The 25,678-nt window shown below is 38.8% G+C and overlaps 1 protein-coding gene across 4 annotated transcripts in view; it reads right to left on the minus strand.

Moving 5' to 3' along the window:
- Nucleotides 1–25,678, minus strand: part of LOC121342597 (SLX4 interacting protein) — a 69,028-nt gene that overhangs the window by 32,472 nt on the left and 10,878 nt on the right. For 3 of the 4 annotated variants that reach the window (XM_041417135.1, XM_041417136.1, XM_041417134.1), the window contains exon 4: nt 2,419–2,508. The exons of the other annotated variant lie outside the window; for it this stretch is intronic. In XM_041417135.1, coding sequence (XP_041273069.1) covers nt 2,419–2,508 — 90 coding nt within the window. The remainder of the gene's footprint in view (nt 1–2,418; nt 2,509–25,678) is intronic. 4 annotated transcript variants of the gene reach the window in all.

Below are 25,678 nucleotides of genomic sequence, written 5' to 3' on the forward strand. Positions count from 1 at the left end.
AAAACCTTCTGCCAGAATTACCCAGAAAAAAAAAATACTCGGAGCAAAAACCAAAAAATCATCTGTTGAATACTAGAATAAGCTTTAAGATTAATACACACACACACACACTTGAGACTTTTCCCTCAGTATTCTCATTTTCCTCTGTTCATAACTATGTGCTCACAGCAATGATATTCTGTGGCACACAAAAATATAATTTTACCTCTGTAATGTGTTAGGGTAATAGATAAAATTGTATAATAGTATCTAAACTTTCTTGCCTTGAAATTCTCTTTTGAGTAATGTAGAAAGTACTCAGAACAATACTTTTTTTAATGCATTGCTCTAAATGAAAGCAGGGCATGTACATTAGTCAATCCCAACCAGCATTTTGTCTTTATAGTAAGAAATCCATTTTCCTTACTGCTTGTAGAGCACAATTATACGTTTCTGTATTTGCTTGTCCTTCTGTTTAACTCATTAAAGTGCTCCCATTACACATTCCTTCATGGCCTGTGCTGGGGTTAGAACGAGAAGCTCTCAAAAGCAGCAGACACATGGTGTGTCTTCGGTTCCTTCCACAGCAATAAACATTACCTTGCACTTCCTTCATTTACATGGAACATATTTTACTTGTTAGCCTTATGGAAATGTTATTTCAATGGCTCCCCACAGAGAACCATACAGACCTCAGAGAGCAAAGATAAAACTTTGACTTTGCCATTCCAGGAGAAAAGGGGTATGAAAGAAAGGGCAAGGAAATTGGAAGGGCATCTCACAGCAATCCCAAGAATCCTGCACACGCAGCTGGCCACAGCAGCGTGCCATGATGGTCGTTCCAACACCCAGCTGTGTTCCCTCACACCAGGGCCGTGCTTTGGGCACTGGTGCTGCTCCAGCCTGCCCTCTGCACGTGCTCCAAGGAGCCAGCAGCCAGAGGGCCGCGGGGACAGCACCACCAGCATCCTTGTGCTCCAGCGATGACTTGCAGCCAGGGTCAGCAGGGGATCAGCAGGAACTGTGTTTGTTACAGAGGCATCCACATTTCCCACAGGCAGGCAGACAGGGCTGCACCACCACCAGCATTTTTCAGTTTGGAAACAACAAAAATTCAGAAAACCACTTGCGATGAACATGTAAAAGCTCTCATAAAAGATGTCGGAATGATCTTTCTTTAGGACCTTTTCTTCTCTCACACAGAGATTCTGCACAGGACTTTCAGGAAGTGAACTGCAAAGCTATTTGACTCACACTTCTCAGTTGCTGAAAATATGCAACCTTTGTACTTCTCTTGAAATATGCAGTCACAGAAATGCACCGAATGCTGTCTTATCATGCCTCTTTATTAAATCAATCATGAGTTAATTTCCTGAAATTAATCTCTTTTGTTTTGGCAGTCTTACAAAATACATTTTGAAAACGTTTAAAACTCAGATAACCAGGAGAGTAAAACTGGTTATAAATAGAAAAGGTAATGAGCATTCATTTAGTCATTAACAATATATCTGAAAGATTTTCCCTATTTTCTTATTTCTCTGCCTCATAAAGCACAAATCAGATGAACCACATGCTGCTAAATACTCTGCTTTTGCTCCCCCAGGATATTAATGCATTGTGCCTTTAATTCCATTGAAATGTACGACTGTGAGATGGCTGGGGACTGCCGTGCAGTGACAAGTTAATGATGGCATTATTAGGGAAGCTATCTGCTGAAAATGACCGTAAGGGAGACTTGCGGGAAAGTCCACAGGCATCCCAAACACGTCCTGCCTTCCTTTTCAACAGGAACTTCTCACGTTCCCACACACAGGGGAGAGCTCCTGCCAGCACCGCAGCGCAAGATCCTCGGCCATTTCTCTACAGTCTGATCAAAGTCACAGACACAATTTTGCTGCTCACCGATTTTCCACTATGTCATCAGGATATACACATGACACACTTCAAAATAATGGAAGTTTCTTTTCATAAGAGGCAACAGTTCTACTACAGTTTATCTTGCATATTTATGTTTTCTTGCACCCTCTAAATGCAATGTCATTTACACTTCTCAGAATGAGGAAAAAAAAATAATAGGAAGATGTTTCATAAAAAAAATCATCCCTGCCACAATCTGGTTTATATCACTCAGGATAATTCGCAAGCATTCATGAGAAACATATTTTTCAATTAAAAGTTAAGTCACAAAAATCCACACAGCATACATGTAGGCGTGAATGTGCACACACACAGAGTTTAAAAATTAAAAAGCAAATTTAAAGTGGTCATTGGTGACCCAAAAAGCACATATGGTTGACTTAGGGGTCCCAGGGCAACCGCTGATGATTAGGTATAACTAACAATATTCTCCTAACACTAAAACATCCCAAACAGTTTAGGGCAAACCAACTTTTTCCCTGCAGCCATACACTTTTGAAGTAGAATTGATATTTGTTGTACCTCTTTCTCATGATCTGAAAACCAGCTGGTGTCTTTAATGGAGCCTTGAGGCAAAATATGAACATCCACCAAGACAGCAAAGTTCCCACACTGGAAAAAAAAAAAAAAAAGAAGAAAAACCATGTTGAACTGTAGCTGCTGGGAAGCACATGTCGAGCAGACAGGGAGATAAACAATCAGGTAAGCACATGCAGCTGATCCAGAGTTACAGCAGGCAGAACATTAAATCATGGAACTTTATGAAGTATGGAATTACGAATTTATCATTGTTTATGGACTTAACAAAAGAGCACCAGACCTATCCTGGATAGCTCACTGAAATGCTTATATGGCAAGCACAAGTATGTGGAATTTTCTTCTGCTACCTAAATGCCACTTTTAAATCTGAGTTCAAGCAAATTTTAATGTGTGAATAATTAGCTATTCCTTCACTAAATTCACATCATTCTATTTCTGAAAATCTGGTACCACATTGGTTATCTAGTACTTAAGTATTAGTATCTAGTACTATTAAGTACTTAAAAATTCAGCATCTTAGAAGTATTCTCCTTTCTCCAAGCCACCTAATGTAAAGAACAGCAAGTCAGAAGGACTTGTCAGTGGATATCTGGTACTTACCACATCTGTCACCTGTACCTTGCATGGTTAAGTAGTAAGGCTCACCTGTTACTAAAGACTATATACACTTAGGATGACACAGGCCACATGCCAAGACACATCAGCTGTTTCTGAAATTCCCTGACAGGTACACCCATATGTCAGGCTTATGGTGTAGCACAAGTACAGTTGCTGAGAGTACCCTTACCTAAACCATCAGCACTAAGAGCAACAAGATTTAGCATCAATGTTATTAATCACAACAGCATATTTGGTAAATTTAAAACCTCTTGGTTAATAAAAACACTTGGATCTGTAAATCAGCTGCAAACAGAAATTTCTAAATAATGATTCAAATACAATTAAAATGTAATTCATGGCCAATATTGTATTGTAGCTACAATACAAAAGCTTGGCAAATGAGACAGGCATTGTGAAATAACTTTGAGAAACTTCTGAGTTACTTATAGGTATCAGTCACTGAAAAAGCAGAATGCTTTGATCTATTGTATCAAAAGGCTTCTCTTTCCTCCAGAGAACCAAGAACTGCCAGATGGCTGCAAGAGCAGACTTTTCCAAGCTTTAAATGGATGACAAAATATCTCACAAAAATCTCTGGTGAATCATTACTCAGCTCCTGCAAACTTTAAATTGACTACTGAACTTCAAAGTTAGCAGACACTGCAGATTATAAAGTGAAAGCCAGTAAATTATTCATGGTTCAACACTATTAACAACAAATAAGTAGTTGATACATCAAGAAAATTCAAATTATCAAATGCTCCACATGAACTGGTATCATTTTCTATTGACTGCAAAACTTTATACATTGATATAGATGTGAAGTATAGACCTGTTTTTCAAGGAGACAGAATGTTTGTAATTATTTTCTTCTGAGTGGCACTGTTTGTCTCAGTTGTCAATCTTGAAACAATTGGGAAAAAAGAAAATAATGAACCACGCTCAAAACTATACAATGGAACAGTTAAAATGATCTTGAAAATTTTACAAACACACCAAACTTTGTAGTGCTTTAAAGAAAAAAGAGATCTAAATAGTGCATAAATCCCTGCACTAGGGGTTCCCAATGGAAGATTTCTATCCCTCTGAGCTTCGGAGCACTCTTCTTTGTAGACAGCACACCTGGAAATATTTCTCTAGCCACAAGCCAACAGTCTTGCCACACAATCAGAACAGCTTTGGGACAGGACACAGGGAAGCGTAACGGGCACAGGCAAAGAGGAAAAGGGGGAGTCAGGGAACACGAGCGCAGCCCCTCCCGAGCCTCTCTACCTCCTGTTTTTGTTAAGTCTGAATGTGATCTGAGCGACAGATCCCAGGCAGGTTCCCCTGCATTCCTGAGCTACACCTGTATTTCTGCTTCATGTGCCTTCACAGGGTCCAGCTCTCAGGATGAGGTTTATACTGAGCAGCTCAGTAAAACTTGGACTACTCCAGCAGCAAAGGACAAGCACAGACTAAATGCCAATACAAATAATGGCAGGGAACAGAGGCGAGTGGAGGAAAAATGTACACAGTTTATATTAGCAGATCTAACGCTCTTATAGAAGTTTCTGGTTTTATTTTTATTCTGATGACATGCAAGTCCATGAAAATACTCGCTTTTATTTTAGTGGAAATGAAGTGTTTCCAGTCAGTGTGACTGCAAGATGCAACTCGTGACTCCTAAGTACCACAACTCAGAGGCAAACAAAAACAACGGCAACTTTTAATTTCACGCTTTCAACATTCATCTCAAAATTTGCACTGAAAATTGGTTTTTGAGGTGTGATTGTCAAAACTGAAACTTGAATGCCCGATTTGATGGGAAACACGTTTGTCAAGAATCAACAGGAAAACATTTCACTCAAAAATTAAAGACAGAAGCAGATGCTCCAAGTTGATATCCCCCATAATTCTAGATTTCAAAAACTCTTCGTTTTACAAGCTGTTTTTAATGTTCACATTCTTACTGTAACAGTCTAATGACATTCATTGTGTTACTAAACAAAGGGCTTTAAATGGTCTCAGAATGTTGTTAGTGTATTGTTGTACAGCATTGGCATTTAATTCAGAACATATTTTCAGAAATCAAATTGTTTATACAAATACATCAAACACTTCACAGACTCTGCAAATTGAAAATATAACCAGACATGTAACGTAAGCAGAACAAAACCCATATAAAGTGGTCATTCAAGCAAAGTCATCTGCCCATAACCTGCTGAAACCTTGAAAGAAGCACATACTAGATGGTGAACTATCGTTGCAAATCCCACAACGAGTAAATAAACCCAAATAAGCACTTTTTATTGCTATACCCATTTTTACAATCAGTGGGCTCCTACACGGGTACTCTTGTTTCTTTTAACTGCATCACTTAAAGAGCACCGAGCCAGTCCTTACGAGCAGAGTCCTTGGGGTGCTGGGAATGAGCACAGCGGGTTTGTACTAAGTTACAGCACTCCAAACCTACTGCCCCATTACAGCAAACACGAGTGCAGACCCGACCTCCCAAGACACATCTTAGGGTTCCCCAGATGTGGACTGGAGACTCACAACTCACTGAAGCTCAGCTGGAACAGCAACATCTGAGAGTTTGCCTGGCCTTTGGGATGGGCAGGGAGGAGCTGAGCTGCAACCCCCATGCACTCAAAACTCCAAAACTGCTCTGTGATGAACACACAAGAACTGTTTATTTCTACTCTTCCCTCTTCCGTGAGCACTGCGCTACTCTGTTGTTACAGAGAGAATTTGACTCCAGCCTCAGATGATGTCTATAGTTAAAAAAAAAAAATACAGACTTGATCTCAATGACCACCCAAAAAATGTCATTGGAATCCCTTTCTGGCATTGTGACAAAATTGATAGGACCTATCATCATTCTCCAGAATGCAAGAGCATAGCCAAGAGATTTTGTGGGAAAAACATGAAATGAACCGCACATAAGCTTATGTGAAATATCTTGTCTTAAAATAAACAGGAGAATTTGAATATTTTCCATTCTCTCTAAGTTCTTTCTGAAAATCAGTAAGTGTTCTGCACTGAGTCAAGCAACTTCTAATATCTACAGCATTGAGTACAATTATGACCAATTAATCATTGGTCTATACACTCTGCCAACAGTATGATTAAAAATTAACATTTTCCAAGCTCATTAGAAGTTTATTCTTGTCTTTATCTTTCTGATCCCAAAGAAAATTACATGTTTTCCTATTGTTTATACTATTAGCACCAATGATTTTGACTTTTTCCTCTTAGCAATAGCAAGAGGCAAAAATCACTTAAGCAAATGAGCATACAGCACAAAAGGCATATTTGTCATTTTACAACATTAATTTAACTTTCACTTACAAGCATGTCTAGAAGCACAATGATTTGAGGTAATACACAGTTTCCCAAACCATAGAGACACTGTTCCAACTCTTCAATGCCTCAACCAGTATAAACACAGGAGTTAGGATAGGTATTTATGCCACCACCACTGCTGACGGCTATCAGAGGATAAAGGAATTTTGTTGACAGCTAACACTGTAAATTTCTTCTTCTTTTAAGCAGATAAAGTTACAATTTGCTATGTGTATGACATTTCCACATATTATTCTTGAGAATCTCCTAGGATTTATTGTTGTTGTATTTTGGGGTTTTTTTTTTTTTTTCACCAGGCAGCAAAGTTGCACGGAAATAGTGCTTCTCTGGTTAATACTCAAAGCAAGATGTTTCTCTAACTCTATTTCAGGGGGTTTAGGCACCAACAGGTCACCAGTGAATAGTTTTGCTGTCATGACATTAATCAGGAGCTCACCTAACAAGAGCAACTGACAATTATAGAAAAACTTCTCAACAGCTGATACAAAAGCAGAGCAGAACAGATGAGAGAAACCTCCAGAAGAAGCCAAAAGCAGAATCCCTCAAGGAAATCATGTAACAAGCCCACTCTTCAAAATGCTCAAGAAATATGATGCAAATATCAGAAGGGAACGTTTGACCTTTTTTCTGGATAAGAGCTGCTTGGTTCTGGAAATTGTACAAAGCTTGTACTTTGTCATAAATTTATATCCTGAAGTTGTAGAACAGTTTCAACAAATAAATCCTTCTTATTAAAGAAGGATTATAACCAAGAGCTAACATCACCTAGATCTTTTAAATTCCCTGCTTTCACAGATCTGTGGGGTCACTGCAACAGTAAAAAGGGAGCAGCAGATCAAGGGCAATGCTGTAACGGGTTCTAAATAGAAGACCTATCCTCAAAGATAGCTGCACTAAATTATACACACATTCAGCAAGAATTGGACAATCTAAAATGCAGTCAGACTTTCCAAAAGCAGGGAGGAAATTCCCCTTTTACAACCTGCATACGAATTATATCTAAGTAATCTTCCACAAGAGGTTGGCTTGCTTTTTTTGAAGAACTGTTTACGTGTGAGGAATTCCTGAAAGGAGGAGTGTTTAATTTTCTGGTGTTTTAGTGGAAGAGAAGAAGCAGTTATCTGAAAATTCAATCAATAAGCTATAGGCACATTAGGAACACATAGAGAGGTTCCCATGCCAAGCAAAGAGGTGTAAGCAGAGAACAAGCCTTTAGAACAATCCTCTGATAAATGTGGCCTGACAACTCATGAAACTACTATACAACATCAAGGCAGCATTTTAGACTCTTAACAGATGCAGATGGACAGGATATTAAACTTAAGAAATGATGGGAAAAAGAAAACAAGAAATACTTGTGAGTGATTCAACCCTTAGGAAAATATAAAAAACACTAAGGAGTTTCAGATCTGATGGAACTGTGTATGATACTGCAGACTTTCAAACTGAGGACTAACACACTGCTGTTAAAACACATAACAGTGAGCGATCCACCCAAATCAACAGATTAAAATAAATTAATGAAAACAAGTCCTTCAGAAAACCAAGTACCTGCCGAGGTAAAGGAGCTGCATGTTTTCAGCAACGTAAGAATGCTGCAGTGCAAACAGAGCCTTCAGTTCATCACCCACGGCCAGGCTAAGCAGTAATTACTTAATCTAAACATCTGAACTGGTCCCGGAGAACTGCTCTATCAGGTACAATGTTGAAAAAGAGGCCTAAATTGCATGAGAGAATTAAGCTTAATTTAGGTTGTCAATCTGTGCTGGTCTGATCCCAATTCCGTAGGAGGTTTTGTAGCCCACATATTGAAAAGAGTCATGTAGTTGGAGCTCAAACAATTGCAAAAAGCAAGTTTTTCCTTGGGGCTAAGTCTCCAAGTAACAGTGCAATCTCACCATCGTTTTGAAAGGATATACCATGTCCCTGCCTGTGTCAGGACTGATCCAGAAAAACAGAAATAGCAGCACAGTATTTGCTCAAGATAATAAAAAGATAATTTGAGATTCCAACAAGCTGCTTTCACCCTCTTGTTGTAAAGTATTATTCTAAAAACGATGGTATTTTTTTGAATCATCATGAGCAAGTGATGATGAAATACCCATGTCTGCAACATCCTGCTTTTATCCCACTTCAGTCTGGGGAAGGTGAGTGGCCATATTAACTGAGGAGGTGAAAATATTCACAATCTACTCAAATGCAAAAAATTCTTAATTCTAAGTTTTTAAAGACACTTCCTAGGGCTTGGCCACACCAACAGAGTGCCACAGGATACCATATTATTGTGCATCATTGGTAAGTGGGTGCAGATAAAGATTATCACCTTACCGAGCTCTTACCCTGAGCTGTCAATAATAACAATGATAAAAATTTGCTATTATGAATTTGGTAATTCATGACAAGAATTGCCTTGCCATTGCTGTACTAAACTGGAGTTAGGGACATTCTTTCAGGTCTTACAAAGTCAGTGCTGGGATTTTGTTTCTTCCCCAGGTGGAGAGAAAAAGGAAGCTGTACACACCTTGTACAAAACACACGTCTGAATTATTCGGTTTGTAGTGATCAGGTCCTACAGCAATAGGTATCAAAACAACTGCAGTGAACATTAAAGCTTCCAGAACTCCTAAACATTGCAAACTGTAACATGACAAATAATTTTTTGGAAGAAATTACAGCCAGTAATAAAAAGGTTTGAGGGCCTTTTTCAGACATTAAACTTGTTAAATGATTTTCACAGGTTTTCCCATACATGCTTAACAGGCTATGTTTTAATATTAATCTGCAAGTCTTTAAAGCATCAAAAAAAGACCACCAAGTATGTGTTGGCAAGCTTCTGATGGATTTGTTCAGCATGAAAAAGAGACACCATACAAGAGGGCTGAGGAAATTAGCAGTGTACCACCTGATTTTATGCATTTCTGCATATACCAAAAAATGAAATGCAATAAAAATTAGGTGGAGACACCACCCTCAGTATCTTCTGATGTAAGCTCTGTCAGAGGAAATAAAACCACATGTCAGATAGCATGAAAACACAATTTACAAGCTTCCTGTAAGGTGAAGCAGTGAGCAGAGGCAAACCACAGTGTTTGTTTCACAAGGTAACGTGCCCTTTGCTGGGATGAAGGAGCAGCAGTTCTGCAGCACATGATGCACCCACGAATGTATTTCTGAGTTATCTGTCCAACAGCTGCAGGGATGGGCTGACTTCCCTCTCACAAAAACAGAACGGGGAAGTGAGGGCAGGTCCCACGCAGGAAATTGTTTCACGTGTCCAACTTTGCAATTATTTCAGATTCCTTTTTATTCTAAGAGACAAGGTCTCACCTGCTCTGAACTCCCTTCCTTCCCTGCCTCTCCTGACAACCTTACCTACCGCAGCACACAGCTACTGAACGGGGAAGCAGGAGGCAGCACAAAACCAAACCCAACATCTGCAGCCCATGTTTCAATGTAAAATAGCTGCAGATGCTAAATCTTCATGCCAAAATAATTTAACAGATTAAAGATAAATTAATTGCACATGATCAGATTTTAAGACAAATACATAAAGCAGAAGTATTTTTATTTGCTAAAAAAGTGCAGCAAGCCAAACTTCTTAATATTGTTAAATTTACTGAATTGGTTGAAATGTTGCATTTTCCAAGTACGTAAAAGAAGTACTTTTAACTCTGTGTTTTAACTAATTTGTCTAAACCCAGCCAGGAAAGTTTCAGAACAGCACGAAAGCTTTTTCAGAAACAGCACAAGAAAAAAGTGACTCATGCTGAAAAAGGCGTATTACAAAAGTGACACCCTTTGGACAAAATCCTTCTATTAAGTGGAAGCATATTAAGTCAACACAGCGTAGAAGAAGAGGAAAGTTGACAAAGTATTTGATGCTTTATCTACAGAGGTACAAGGGAAGAAACAGATGAGTCTTCCAAAAGAACAAGTGATGTGCTAAATCTTACTGCTGAAAAAGCAGAATCAGGTTATCGAGAATCCATCCTATTTCAAAATGAAAACAGATCACCAAAAACCTCAAGGAAATACCAGCTGGCAAGCAAAGGGATATAATTTTTTTTAATGTCCAAGAAAAAAAAATTAATTTCATCTGGCATTGAACAGATTATATAATAGATTTTATGCTTAAATAAAAAGAAAAAATAATAGGAGCAACAAACAATTTATAGAAATATGTAAAATATGACACAGTTGAACACGGAGGAGCTGGTGAAAGGCAAGAATGGATTGTGGAAATACCTGTTGGAATGTTTGTCACCAGAAAGGCTCCTGGGACTAAAACATGACCTGCTAAGGAAGCTCCTTTCCCATCTGTCTGTCCTTGCTCCTGACTGCCTCTGCCTTGTACCTCCCACAGGTCAGCACCAACCAGAGCTGAGCAGGTAGAACTGTCCCCTACCTGAAACAGTTTTGATTCAACATGTGTTTTAAAAGGCATCCCACCATCTACCGAGTCTGACAGGAATAAACAGGAAGTGACTATTCATATATCTCTCCTAAAAAACTCAACTGGTAACCTCTGGGAGGGGCAGGGCAATGAGAAGCAGGTGGTGGATGACAAGACCTTAACTTAAACCAGATGCAGCTCAAAAAACGCACCTGACTCTGCTCCAACCACGGGCCTTCAGGAGGCCCCAGAACCCGGCCCTAGCCTCTATGGGAGGCAGAGGAGTACAGCACTACACTGCACAGGTTAATCAATATTTATTTGCATGCCCCCAGCAGCCACAACAAAGACTTCTAATTCATAAACGTGAATCCTTCTGCAAATATTCCTCTTCCCACAACTCAGTTTCTGAGGCTGGGAAGTTCCGACCATTTTTCTTCTAAAAATTTATTAAAATCAGTTAATTGACTCCAGTGTCTTCCAGTAGGGGAAAGGAAGATCCAAACAAAGTGTGATTGTTTCTAACATGAAAATAAACATTTGAAGAAACAAATTCAGTACTTTACATAAGTAGAGCATAATCTCTAACTGGCTTTGTTGGTTTCTACAATTCTTTTTCACACTAAGTGCACCGATAGATATTATATTTACATGTGATCAATCACATCATGAAAACCCAAGGAAAAAGACTTGTGAAAAACAGAATGTACAGACATCATGGGTAACACATTGCTCATTTTCACCTATTATGAAGAGTAATAGAAACAACATGCTCCCAAGATTTCAGAGAAGCTCCATTTTACAGATGGAGAGAGGTGGAATGGCAAGAAGGTCTGATTTATTCTCAAAAAAATATTTCTCTGTTTCACTGGGACCAAAAAAGCTGTTGCCTTAAAGAAAAAAGGATATAATTTTAGTACAGTCAAAAAGGAGGACCTGTACCTAGGATCTCAACTGCTATTTGGGAATACCGTTTAAAAAAGTTTAAGTTTTACATTTCAAGGTCTTTGTATTATTTTTTCCCAAGTTTCCTGTGGATTATGTTACTAATTGGAAATATGTGGGAAATATTTCCCACAATTATGTTTAGAAAAATTCCAGTGATAATTAGCACCAATCCTCATACATGTGGAAAACATTAAAATCACTGAAAATGATAAATAGCGTTGATTTTATGCAACAAAATGTAGACATTAAATACATAAAACATTCTATTGGGTCCATACTGACCCGTATGCTCTGACAGCAACAAGAAGTCTACAGGAAGAGGTAAAAACATAAGCAAATCATGATACTTTCCTCAGCAGATGTATTAGAGTTTTGTCAACATGAGACCCTGGTTTTATATCTCAGGCTGCATCTGTATTTGGAAGTCATCAGTGATTGTTTTCTCTCAGAGTTTGTGAATTGCTTTATAAAACTGCTTGAATATTTGCAAATCCTGTGGCAAATGCAGTCACAGTGCACTAAGAATCACATGTTCTAGTTCATCATCATGTCATTCAATCCTTGGAGACTTTTTGCACAGCTGCATTTTAACCTTTCACACCTCAGCTCCCTGCTCAGGTCTGGTACAAATCCAGCATCTGCCCCGAGCTCCCTGTTCAGCTCCAGTACTGCCTCCATCTTCAGCCAGGGAATCTGTGCCTGGACCTTCTTCAGCTCACCTGACAGCCTTTGGCAGAGGTCTCTGTCCATCCCTTCTGGAGGATCTGAAAGGGTTATGGCTACCAGATTTCCCTGTCCTCACAACCACTCCCTCCTGTAAGGAGCCAGAAGGCTGTGATGCATATGACTGCTGTTACAATGGGTGTTTTGAGTTTTGCCCAACGTGTTTCACTGATCCCGATATCCATCCATTCTGCCCCACTGGAGTTTGTGCTCATTTGCCCAACACAGACACTGAACTGACAAATTTCTATTCCTACCACTCAAGGCACTCTCACATATGTGGAGCAGGGATATTTTAACACGAGCAACATCTGCCAAAGTTTATTCTTCACACCTATTCTAAAAGGTGGCTTTTTGTGTACTTATTCCAGTGCAGAGTACAAATTAACTATAACTAAATAAATTCATAAACTATATTAATACCTGTTGTTTCTTTTGCAGCTGAGAACATGATAATACTGGAAAATTAGCTTCCAAGGTTAATGCATATGTTTCAGAAAGGTCAGCTTTTTCACATACTAGTAAATAGCAAAACTCTACAAATGCATCTTAGCATTCTGTCCTGTTGTGTGCAAATACAGAGAATCATGCTTAAGCTAATGCCTTGTCCTTCAGGAGGTTAGTTTGGCTTTACTTGTCTTCCAGGTTCCCTCTATAATGAACTAAATTGCTGAAAAAAGCCACTTGCTGTAAAACAGTCCCTTAAAAGTCTTAATTTTATCATTTTCTATCAAAAATTACATATATTTGTACATTCACCAGGTTCTTTTTCTCCCTGCTCCATCTGTAACCCTATTGCACAAAACTCTCATAGGTTGCTTAATTCTTCCATGAAAAATTTCCTGAATTTAAATTCAAGACTTTCTCCACACCTGCCAAGGTCAAAACTCCTCCTTAATGCATCTTCTAAACAGGCAAGGGCTACAGCAAAACTGACAGCACAAAGCAGCTCAATAAATTCAGCTACGCTGTTATCGGGTATCTAAGATGTCACCCGGCTGAATTAAATCTTGCTTAATTGCAATGTTTATGTCTACCCAGCAAGATGTTAAAATGGAAAATTAAAACTGAATTACTTAACATGTCTGCAGCACACCTAATTTTCCATAACCTGTATTCACCTGCTTAGCCCTCCAAGGGTGAAAGAAAGAGAGTTTAAAGGCAACAAACTTCCCTGCTTGTTGTACTGAAAGTTAATGCCCATAATCAATAAAGATGAGAGAACCATCACTGTCAACTGCTTCAGCTCTCTTGAGTAAGCAAATCATTATCATCAGTTCCAATACTGCTCCTCTGGAAAATGAAATTTTGAGACTGCTGCAGCATTTGCATTAATAAAACCAGTGCAACAATCAGTTGCTAGAGATGTAAAAACTAGGCCCAGACTACACTCCATGCCAACAAAAACAACTGTTCCTTAGCTTGCTAGTCCTTTCAATTTATTGCCACAGCATGGAGATATAACTCCTATTTGTAATCAACAATAAAAAAGTGCAACAGCCTAAGAGAAGACTTTTTTCCCTGCTTGCTCAAGTTCTGGTCTATATCACTCTCAGTTCCCAAGCCTCTTTCCACTTCTCCTTATCTCAGTCTTCATTTTCCCACTGTCAAAGCCCATTTTTCCAGGAAAGAAAGTTATGGTAAAGATGAGGAATATTGTTCAGCACCTCTTTGCCCTTTGGCACTGCTATCAAACACTGGGATTTTATCTGCCACATTAGCAGAGATCTTACAAAAAAACACATTCCTTTTTGTATAATGTACATGGTGGTCACTCAAACAATAACCAGTAACAGATGTCTGAAGTGAGGAGAATGGACTATTTAAATAGAACTTTATAAATTCTGATGATCCCTTCCCAGATTTGAGACCTTGACACTTAATTTATAACTATCAGTACGGCCCTATCCTTCCCTTTGTGTGTTTATTTCTACTTCCAGCCTGGTAAGGATCCTTTGCCCATCATGCCTGAAGTTTCTCTGTGACCTTGCAGATAATCTTACCCTCAACTTGCCTTCAGTTAACAGTGTAGAGATAAAAATGAAAAAAAAAACAACAAAAAAAAAAAAACAAAACAAAACAAAAAAAAAAAAAAAAAACAAAAAAAACACCCAACCTCTGCAAAGAATCCAAACAAGGAGTTCTGTCAGGGCTATGAACTTACATGCTTACATAAAATTACTGGTTTCATTCAGCACCCTGCAATGACCATCTGGGAAAGTTTTTCTTTCAAAGGAAACACAGAAGTATGAAAGAAATGTAACCTGCCAGAGTCCACTGAAATTCTGATAGTACAAGATTTGTATTTAGGTCTTCTTTCCAGGGGTTTTCAAACTCTGTTCTTGCTCAATATGCATGGGAAATTAAGTAGTAACTGCTTTAAATATCCTTACAGTTCGATATTACAAGAAAGAATGTTAAAATTAGAATTTTAGAAGAAAACTCTCCATAAATCTATAGCTGTGAAACTTATCTGCCAACAGCACTTTCACTCATATAGAAACAGCATAACTGAAGATCCATTTGGCACAGTACAGAAGCAGATTTTAAGACTATGGTCTTTTGGTCTTTATAATGCTGCATTATGTTTAATTACCTTGTTTTCAGAATTCTTTTTAAGATAATAAAGATTTCTGTATGTACTTCTGGATAGAGATGCTTAAGAAAAAACTATTTTTTTAAAATGTCATTAATGATCCATCTCACTAAAACAAAGGATATCACCAATAGTAGAAGCAATGGAATAGTTTTTTAAAAGACATGGTCAGATTCTCCCACTGTAACAGCTCTGCACAGATGCACAACAATTTTACAGACACACACAGAGACTGCCAATTGTGGTACTTGTGGACAAAAGTCATCCTCCAGTATCTTTAGGCCTGTAGGTCCAGTAGAAGTTTTACATTCCTGATTAATTTTTTCAAACAGTCAAATACAATTAAAAATAATCCCAGAAAACATGCAACGCTCAACATTTAAAAACTTACTGCAATCAGTTTCAACAGCAAAACTCCACATGCATTTTGCTGAAGAGTTTCAGATGTGAATTTCCCAATGATTTGTAAGAAATAGACTTCTCCTCTCTTCCAAAGGCAGTGCAGCAGTAGGATTCACCCTGTGCAGGCAGCAGATGAACACACCTGCGAAGCATTTCTCCAACTGGGCAAAATGTTTCTTTCCTTCCTGGTACAATTCTGACCTGTAGCACTCTGCTGGAAATCCACTGCGCTCAGGAGACCAGGCTGACAAGGAGGAAGGCCTGTAGTACACAGCAGTAACAGTGCTGGTGGAACCTAAGCAATGCCTGCCAGCAGTCAGGAATTTCATATTAAAATACATGACAGCAGGTGCTACAAATATAATGTGATTTCACTGGTTACAAAACCAACCCTGTCATACAATTGTAAGTGTGAGAAGTACAGGAGCGAATCCAAAGGATGAAGCCTCACATGCTGCAAAAATCACCTACCAAAGACAGGACTGTGCCAACTAAGGAACTTTAACAGTATCTGCAGAGCTAGAAGAGCTATGGCTGAGCTTTCACTTCCCACAAGTCTGCATCTTTTTTAAGAGCCACATAGAAAAGAGTACTCTGGATAAGTTAAGTTTAAAATCCTACATTTATTTTTTCCCATGAATTTCAACAGGGGAAAAAAAACAAACCAAAAAACCACACCTACTTTACAGACACTGAGAGGGAATTACCCTTTGGAAAGCAACAGCTCATTTTTTAATTTAAAAAATTGACAGTATGCTAGCTGCACAACTGTCTCTCGGAAAAGGAATGAAAGAACAGAGATGACAGCACAGGACAGATTACAGCTCCTGGACGTCAGGAACCACAGAGACAGGAACAAATGATCACACCATCCATTCAATCTGATTCACATTAATAAGAGTAAGACAAAAAGAAGGAGGAAAAAAAGACTTGGCTTTAACATGTCCAGGAACCCTACTAAACTTTGTTATAGTCACCTATGGCCATACATTTATATCTTTGTATTATTTTTGCTTGAATTTAGTAACTAAGTTCCACTCAGGGCTTTTTAAAAAGACAGAAAGACAAGCATTTGTATACAGCAAAGGCAGCAAAACCACATGTTATTCAACAATACATAAGACCTACTGTGTTGCTAAGGGACACAGATAAATGAAGAGGAAATATTTCCTTATTTGCCTGATATGAAGAATGAACTCATGATCTGCTGTAATGTAATTAACATCAAAGAGAACAATAGAGATCAGGGTGTGTAAACATTTTAATTCATTATTATTAATGATTACAACATGGTAGGAGTGCTAGATGCTCCAAATCTTGCTGGCTTTAAAGTTTTTCAATATGCCTTTCATATTGAAAAAACCTCCCTTTGCTAGGTTTTCAGAGAAATAGGTTTTGAAGAGTAACAATAACCCACAACAAAACTTCAGTTTTATCAACCAAGTATTTCTCCAAAAATTCAGATAACTGTACAAGTGCTTAAAAGCTGTCATGAGCAATTCACCCTTTTTGTATGAAGTATTTTGTAGACCTGTAAGGACACGGGCAGAGCGAAGCAGTGCCATAATAAAACACATCCACAATATCCCACAGAATGACTTCCAGAAAGGCCAAGGACACCACACGTGCTCCTTGACGACTGCAAATCCATTTATGAAGTTAAACGGTCTCTGAATACGACCTCAGAAAGGACAGGTGGAAAACTGATTAAGGAAAATGTGCCACCTGTTGGCACACTGACTCCCACAGGGAAATGCACAGGATGGGAAGCCCCACAGACATCTCCCCTGACTGGATCGATACAGTTAACGTGCAGTAAACCATCGGCCTTTCTTTGCATTAGTACTGGGCAAGGATAAAACATTCTGCCACTCGGTGACACCTCAGGGGCCTTCGGTTCTCCTGGGGTGCAAAGGGGAACATGAAACATGAAACAGACAACTGTGCCCACCATCCCTCAGAATTTACACCTTCCGACATCTGGATATTCCTGCTCTCCTCCCTGTTCCAAGTGGCTGAAAACAGCTTTTCAACCAATTCATCTTGCCTCTCAAGGCTTTTCACCAGTTTGAGTATCATTTACTGCTCCTAATCCTCATCTCATTATCAAGCCACTAGGAAGTCCTGTTTTACTCCCATACCTTGTTTCCAGCCTTCTCTACACCTTTAGTCCAGTTCTCAGCTTGCCACTGCCTGCACATCCCTGTTCCAGCCCTGCGCCCACCATCCCTTTTCCCCTCATTCCTGCCCCACTGCTCCCCTAGCACCAGTCTCTGCTCCTCACACAAACTACTGCATATCCCTGTAGCCCATTCCGTGCCAGCTACCCCCAGGCTCTGCTCCATAAATAACAAAGATCTTCAGCAAGTTTTTTGCTTTTTGTTGTTTTATTTTTATATTGTTTAGATAAATGATCCCACCCTTTCTCTTCCTTACTTTCAAACTGAACAGGCTCAGTCTCCCCCCTTTCTCATCACCAGGGCAGCAGGGACCACCAAGATCACAGGAGAGTCCCTGTCAGTAGAGGGCTTTCCTAAAGGAAAAGTGAATCTAAAAATTGATTTTCACAGAAGTGTATAACTTGGTGGGAAGATATCCAAACTAAGGGCAAAGGGCTCATCACAAAATTCCATTTAGAATTACAGCTGCTTCTTAAAGCCTGGGATTTGTTACAATGCAAAAGACTTGAATACATAGCTGGTAGATATGTCCAAAATAACACCTTTGCAGGGCAAAAAATAAGTCAAAAATTCAACTATTTTACTAAACAAATTCTTAGCAGGAAATTCATCATTTGAGCTAAATGCTTAAAATCTTGGAAAACAAAGCTGGTATAAAGAATTTATTTTAACTAACTGATAGAGATAATTTTGCTGCCTCACTTTGTAAGTTATATTTATCATTTTTTCATCAAAGGAAATGAAACTGGACCAGACAGCAAAACAGAAATGATGAAACACACAGATTCTCTTTGTACATATGCTGTTTAGGAGAACACTATCTTAGGTTTTACTGGGCAAAAGATTAATTCAAATTTTAACAAAACATCTGTTTTGAGCGATGCTTAGAAATGGCAATAGAATTTAAGCAGCAGAGAGCATTTAAGTCTTAAAAATAAAAAGATAGTGATCTACAAACGGAAAGCTTTCCTAATCTCCTGCAGTAATATTGACACATTTATTAAAGACTTTATAATAGCGACTAAAAATGCAGGTTTGCCTTTCAAGAGTTTCATATGAAACCTTATTCTGTCAGGTGACTATCCCTAAAACTGAACTCCCCCAGCAATTTCCCTTATCCACATTACACTATCTGCATTTTGAGATTTTTAAAGTCATTCTTATAGATTGATGTGCCATTATCTACATCTCTTAAGTAAAATACTCATAGAAAAAAAACAAACACTTCAGAATGGTACAAGACCATAGAAAAAGCTCAGGTGAAATATTTTAACCACGTGCCCCTGAGATGGCAATCTTCTGAGGAGCAGTGGTAAGTTTAAGTGATTTTACAGCCTACTTCTAACTAAACAAAAAATTCTTACCAAAGTTCTGCACGTTTGTCTGATAAGTTTGGGAGCTGGTTCTTTTTGTTACTTACAAAACCACAAAAATACATTGAAACTAAATTCATAAACATGTTAATAAATTATCTCTGAGAACAGAGATAAAGGCACTATATAAACCCAAATATTTGTTACTTGAACAGATATGCTGTCCATTAAAATGCTTTTATGCCATCTTACTCTTAGTTAATTCCGTATATACATATGCATATGAAGAACTTGTCTATCAGAACTTGTAATGCTCAGTTCTTTGTGATGAAAATGATATGGCACTTGGATAATACTGCACATGACCACTGCACTTGCAGCTCCTGATGGTAAGAAGAATGCTGAAAACATGCATTAATTACACAAAAATAAGCAAAACAAAAATTCCCAGCTATGTTGGAGCCACGCCAGGTCTCACAATAACTGAGGCTGAAAGAGATGTACATTCCTGTCCCTATAGGTAAATTCCTGTCAAACAGTGGCTACAGAAGGTTATTTAAAGTATTGTACCAGTGCCTACCAATACCAAACAGGTATAAGTAAAATATTTATGAAAATTGTTGCTCCAACAGCCCTCTGAAGGTCTCAAAGCCAGCTGGGAAAAAAAAAAAAAAAGTCCTTTGTTTTACTAAAACCACAGTGATGATGCAAAATAACTCTTTGATCTATTATATATTTGAAAGCACTAAGCTAAATGCAGACAGTAATTGCTGACAAATCCCAGTAGTAAACAAACCAGTCTCACATTTTACATATTATCAAGAGGCTACAGAATTAATGGTTACAGCCAAAGAAATGTTGACACAGTTGCAGATTAAGCCTTAACATGCTGATCATGTTAAAAATACTGCACAAGAAATATTTTTCCACTTTGTAAAAAGCCAGACTGTTTACATGCGTAAGTGGCTGGAGATCTTGTTGTCTGTGTGTGGTCTTAACATTTCAGTATCATAACCATGAACATAAAGAGAAGCAGCATGAAATAACCTATTATGCTTACAATCAATGCCAGACTGCAAATATTAGAAGCACTGAGATTTGAGTTTCTGAAAACGAGCATTACAACATACATGTACCTACATACAAAGTCTTTACTTCCTTTTCTACAAGTAACTAATAAAAAAAAACTGAAAGAAACCTTTTCTAAAAGTAAACAGAGGACTCATATTTCACAAAAATTAAGTTTTCTTCCCATTACATTGCTTAGAAAGGACAATAAAATCAAGAAATTAAAAATTACAAACATCATCTTTGCTAAAAGCCGAGACATTCTGATACTGTGGTAATTTCACTTGCAATGTTTTATCACATTAAATGTATTAAATTACTCTAGTTTGTACACAAGTGCACATATATCACAGCTCTAGTTCCTAATTGTCTTAAATGTCTAATCTGCTGATTCTTAGCTGATTTTTGCTACAAATTGCATTTAATAATTTACTTAGGAATCACTGGAAAAATCTCCTGCAACAATTTTTTTTGTTGTTTTTAATCAGAAGCAAAGCCTTTCAGAGGAAAGGGAGCACTGTGAAATCATTAAGAAGATGCAAGCTCCCTTTACTACAGGGAGACCAATTAGTAGCTTTACCATTCACACACAGCTAAGGACTGCCAATAGGTAAAGGGCATCACACTGCCCCACCTTCCCACTCCCTATGACTAGCAATCTTACATGCAGCTTTAAAAGGCAGGTATGCAGAATAAACAAAATGTATTCACTTCAATCACTCAATGCAAGAACTCTCAGCATTTTTCACACTAACTGACACTTCCTGCCACAGCCAGCAACAGAAAGCAGAGGCCCTCATCCTTCCAGCATCTACCTGTGAACCTCACTACCTATGGCTGAAATTCCTAAGATTTCAATGGGAAAAAAAAAAGAGAAGGATTGAAAGTACAAGGTTGTACCAAAAATGCATCTGTCCAAAGGTTTGAGACAGATTTCTGGTCCTATTGTTCATTTGTGGGAAGATGCAAAGGAGAAATAACTTACTAAGTTTTCCCCATGCTTACACCCTATTGATAATTTAATACATGCACAAAAAGCAAAGTTGTTCAAAACAGTTTCTTCTCTAAAATTACAGGATTAACGTTAGAAGAGAAAAAAATGAGGAGCATAACTGATGAAGAAAATTAACACTGTGGATCATTCTAATTCCATCTGGGGCACACATCCCTTGTGAGGCTGAGTTTCTGTTCCGTAAGCATTTAAGAAAAATAAACGCGTCACCGAAAGTCTTTGAAAGTACACTTCCCAAATGAGAGAAGCGATGGAGGAGCCAACAGAAAAGCAGTAGGTATGAAGGGTAATTCACTGCAAACACAAACTGTAAGTGACCTTGGAAGGGGTCCTTCTGAGCTTCCAGGAGGAAGCAGCGTGGCTCTGAACCCCTCAGAATGGCAGTGCACTATCCCCACTGCCCACTCCTGGGAGAGGGGGCTCCTTGGCACAAGTGTCCCTCCAGGCAGAGGGAGCCAAGCAGCACGACGGGATTTCCAGGGCTCTGCTGGCCTGTCAGCCTGCCTCCTGGAGCCTGCCTGCTGGAACCCGTATTTTTTGGTAAATAAAGCATTATGCTGCACATTTCTTCAGTGTGGAATTATTTGTAAACATTGAGCTTTTGCTCCAGTCCAGAAATATTAATAGATTGGTTGAAGACAGCTGCGAACAACAAAGGAAGGCCTGAGAATTTATTTTGTTCAATGCCAGACTGCAAAACCTTCCTGTGGAAGTCACAGAGGGAAACTCCAGAACACACAAGCATTCAGTGGCAGATTGCCTTTTTCTTCAGGTAACAGAGTACTCATTCCAATCCCATCACTTGCTCACGTGCAATCTGTTCCTCAGGAACTTAATGCCAATTTTTTGCATTTTTATGCTTATGATCTGCCTTTATCTGCAATTTTAAAAGTCATACAGACTCCCCTGCAATTCAACATCAGTCATGCAGGTGACAGCTGGTGCCACAGTTGCCCCCAGCCCACAGGAAAGATCTTTCACAGCCTGTTCCCGGACCCTGCCACTTTTCACCTTACACCTTCCCCTAGGTCTGTCTGATTTTCAAGCCTATTTACAGTGCTGCTGTAAACATGACAATAACAGCAGGGGAGATCTTGGCCGCTGAGAATGAGCCCTCACAGAAGGGAATTTTCACAGTGTTTTCACTATGTGGAAAATCCTGGAATCCTCACCCTAAATACACAGGAAGCTCCATCACACAGCCCACAAGAAAACTAGAAAGCCTTGCTGTTTTTCACCACACTAGTAAGGTAATAGGTAACACAGCAATTAAACCGAATTCTAATTTAACAGATTTGGACTAATATCTAACTATTTCAACATTTAAGCAAGTAGCATATGGACACTTTGAGGAGATCCCAAGCATTACTGAGAACACAAGGGAACTAATCTAAACATATTGACGGTCACTGAACTGACTTGCAGATGGTCAAATGAGAGAAATGAGCAAGTCACTTGTTGATCAGGGCCTAACACCAAATCTGTGTGGCGCTCCAAAGAGAAAGAAGGGGTATTTCAAAACCAAGTATGATGGCAGCCAGCAGCAGCAGAGATAATTTGGATTTGGGCAGCACTACAGAGTAGATGCTCTTGGTGAATGACCTTACCTTCTTAAGTACCATTACTCTGCCTTTTGTGAAACTACCACTTGTATCAAGTTAACGTCACCAGTATCTCTGAAGATACAATTTTGAAGTATCCTCTCCTTCTAAACTAGCTTTATATTTGGAGTCCACAGTGAAGATCAAATATTCTATCAGGTTGTAGGAGTCTGTGATCATCACTGGTACTCCTACCATTTTGTAACAGCTCAAAGACCCTAGCCTCCTTACAAGTCTGGAAATTATCTTCTGCCAGGTTCATTTGCTCTGCTCAGAGTGTGAATGCTGCCTCATAATGGTAGATAAAAACCAGTGACCTTCCCTTGTCACAGCACTGGCTACCGACGAGAGAGCTTTAAGTGATTTTCTAGGTGTACAGCTTGAAATACTGTGAGATTCCTTGATGCTTGCTTAAGACAAACAAAGGCAGATTCTAAAGATATCTGAGTATCATTTCACTTCTGAACTTACAATATTTTTATTGTATCCTTCATAAGTGGATTTTTCCTTCCAAAAATCTGTACCATAGTTCAAATAGGAATTTACAAAACTAGATTAAATCCCAGCAGTTCCTACATGCTTAATAATGTAGGCCTCTCCAAAATAGCAACAACAAATGAACCATCTCTAATAACCTTAAAGAAAATGGCTTCAAATTAGCAGAGAGTTTTCTGAACTATGTAGAATATGCTGAGCATCCATAATTAAATCTCTTTACAGTTCATAATCAAAAAGTACCCCTAGCTGTATCCTCCAGATACTCTACAAATCAAAATTCCTGCCAATTATCAGGGTGAAGGGATATATACAAAGACACATTTTCCTTAACAATTTTTTGTCCTTTGAGGTCATCTCTACACACCACCCCGTTTCCACCAAACAATAAAAGCAAAATTAAATATTCAGTTCAATTTAATGAACCACACAAATTGACATATAAACATTTAAAAGTAGTGACAAATTCTATCAATTTTCTGAAGAAATCCATAAACCAATATTGCCCTTTTATTCCACACATGGTAGTCAATGATTTAATCACTGCTCTCTGCTATTCAGCTATTTTATGTTATGTTTCAAACTCTCTGTAGTCATTGTTTGAGATGAGAATATGTTGTTGTTTGATTGCTTTTTTAAATTATGGGATTAATTTTCAACTTTTGATGTGTCAGGCTTAATCCTATCATCCAAGTTGTTTGTAAATTCCCTGAACCATGGATTGTGACTGTGTCAGTTTAACACCCAGGCAAATAAGAACCAGAGACTTGCAGACAATACCACAGAGGGAATGAATAACTCTTTGTAGGTTTGTTTTCCACTGCTGAAGATTACCTTATTATGGCAGGGCAACGCACTCTGGTCCAGCTCAACGACTCTCCTTCCTATTTTTATGCAATAGGAATGTCAAAATAAAGAAGGGAAAGTTATATTCTGCATGACCCTACTAACTGTCACATCCTAGGATCTTGGCATTGAACAGATCCTCTTTAATGGCCCAAGAGTTAGCTCTCTCCCAACTCTTAAGTTCAGCAAATATTCTCTGTTCAGATATATACATTGCCCTTCTCTCAGACTTTATCTCTATGACACAAAACAGGATAAACCACAGCCCTGTATATTTGGTCCATCAGGAGTGCTATTAAATCACTGGGCTATTCAATGAATAAAGACACTCGTCGGAGTTTACAACAGGAGAATATTGGCTCAAGCTTGAAAGGCTGTATTTAACTGTACCTTATATAAACTATTGTTTCACCAGCTGAGTGGTGTCAGATATGCCAGGTATTGTACTAATCCTGGAAACTAAGCAGGGACATGGAAAGAGGACCTTGCACACAGAACAGAGCTTCATTTGGCTTACTAACCACGTAACTTTCTGGAGTAAAATGAGGATAAAATTATTGAAGCAACTTTACAAACCTCAGTCATCAACGATATGAAAATGCTGAGAAAATGTTCTGTGGCTATGACACATTTTCTTGGGTGGAAACCACTGTGTCATTCTTCCTTATCTCTGTTCCCACTCTCCCTCGAGACTAACAACTGACTATTCTGCAACCAGCTTTGATGCAACATTTTTACAGGGATTCTCCACTTGAATGCTATCACATAACAAGTTACACAGAAAAAGGAATAAAATCTCAGTTTTGCCAAAGCTTGGAGATTCAGGATTTCCTGTCTGTAAAACACACCTTTAGCAAAAACAGCATAGAACCCTCAGTGGAGGTCAAAGGCAAAAAAGTACAAACCCAAGAAAAACGGCACTCGCCCTTAAGGCTTCATAAACTGATCCTGCTTCCCTAGCAAAGTGTACAGAGCCAACAGGAAAACACTCAGATGACAGCAGCGAAGATTTTGGTTCACAACGCCGGCACACGATTGAGGTCAGGAACTATTTCTTGCACTTTCCCAAGGGAAAAGCTTTCAGTTACTGCTCTGTAGTAAGACAGCAGAGTTGCCTCTCGTGTACATTCCAAGCACTTCCCTCCTTGAAGCGGGGAAATAAACAACAGGTGAGCTTCACGTGCCACGGCTCAGACGCCACAGCCCAGCTTCACTCACACATCTGAGTAAATGAACACTCACGGCTGACCTGACTCCTAGGCCTTACTGAAAGGTGCTTATTCTTCATTTGGCCAAGCAACACCACACAAAGGCAGAAGTGGAAGGATTCTGTAAAAAACACCGCCCCACAACAGCACAGGGGCCCCGATGCAGACACACTGTACCGGAGTTGTGTTCTGCAGTAATAAGAGTTCTCCTCTGTCAATCAAGAACACCTCTTCACTCCATTCTGGGGCTTGTATTTCTAAGGGGTTTTTAGTGTTATTACTTAATTTCTTTATTAGATCTGCAACACTTTGCCTTTCCATTACAACACTGCTTGTGGTAATGAAAATGGTGGAGAGGTATTCAGGGGAAAAAACAAACACCACCATGCAAACAAGCTATGACTTTTCCATACGTAATATGTTGACAAAGTTTGTATGACTAATATTGTAACAGCTAAGAAATCTTATTTTACCTTTTTTTTAATATCTGAAGCTAATTTTCAATTCTG

The sequence above is a fragment of the Onychostruthus taczanowskii genome, unplaced genomic scaffold (assembly GCF_017590055.1).
Source record: "Onychostruthus taczanowskii isolate IOZ18803 unplaced genomic scaffold, ASM1759005v1 scaffold55, whole genome shotgun sequence".
In the NCBI taxonomy this organism is placed as follows: Eukaryota; Metazoa; Chordata; class Aves; order Passeriformes; family Passeridae; genus Onychostruthus; species Onychostruthus taczanowskii.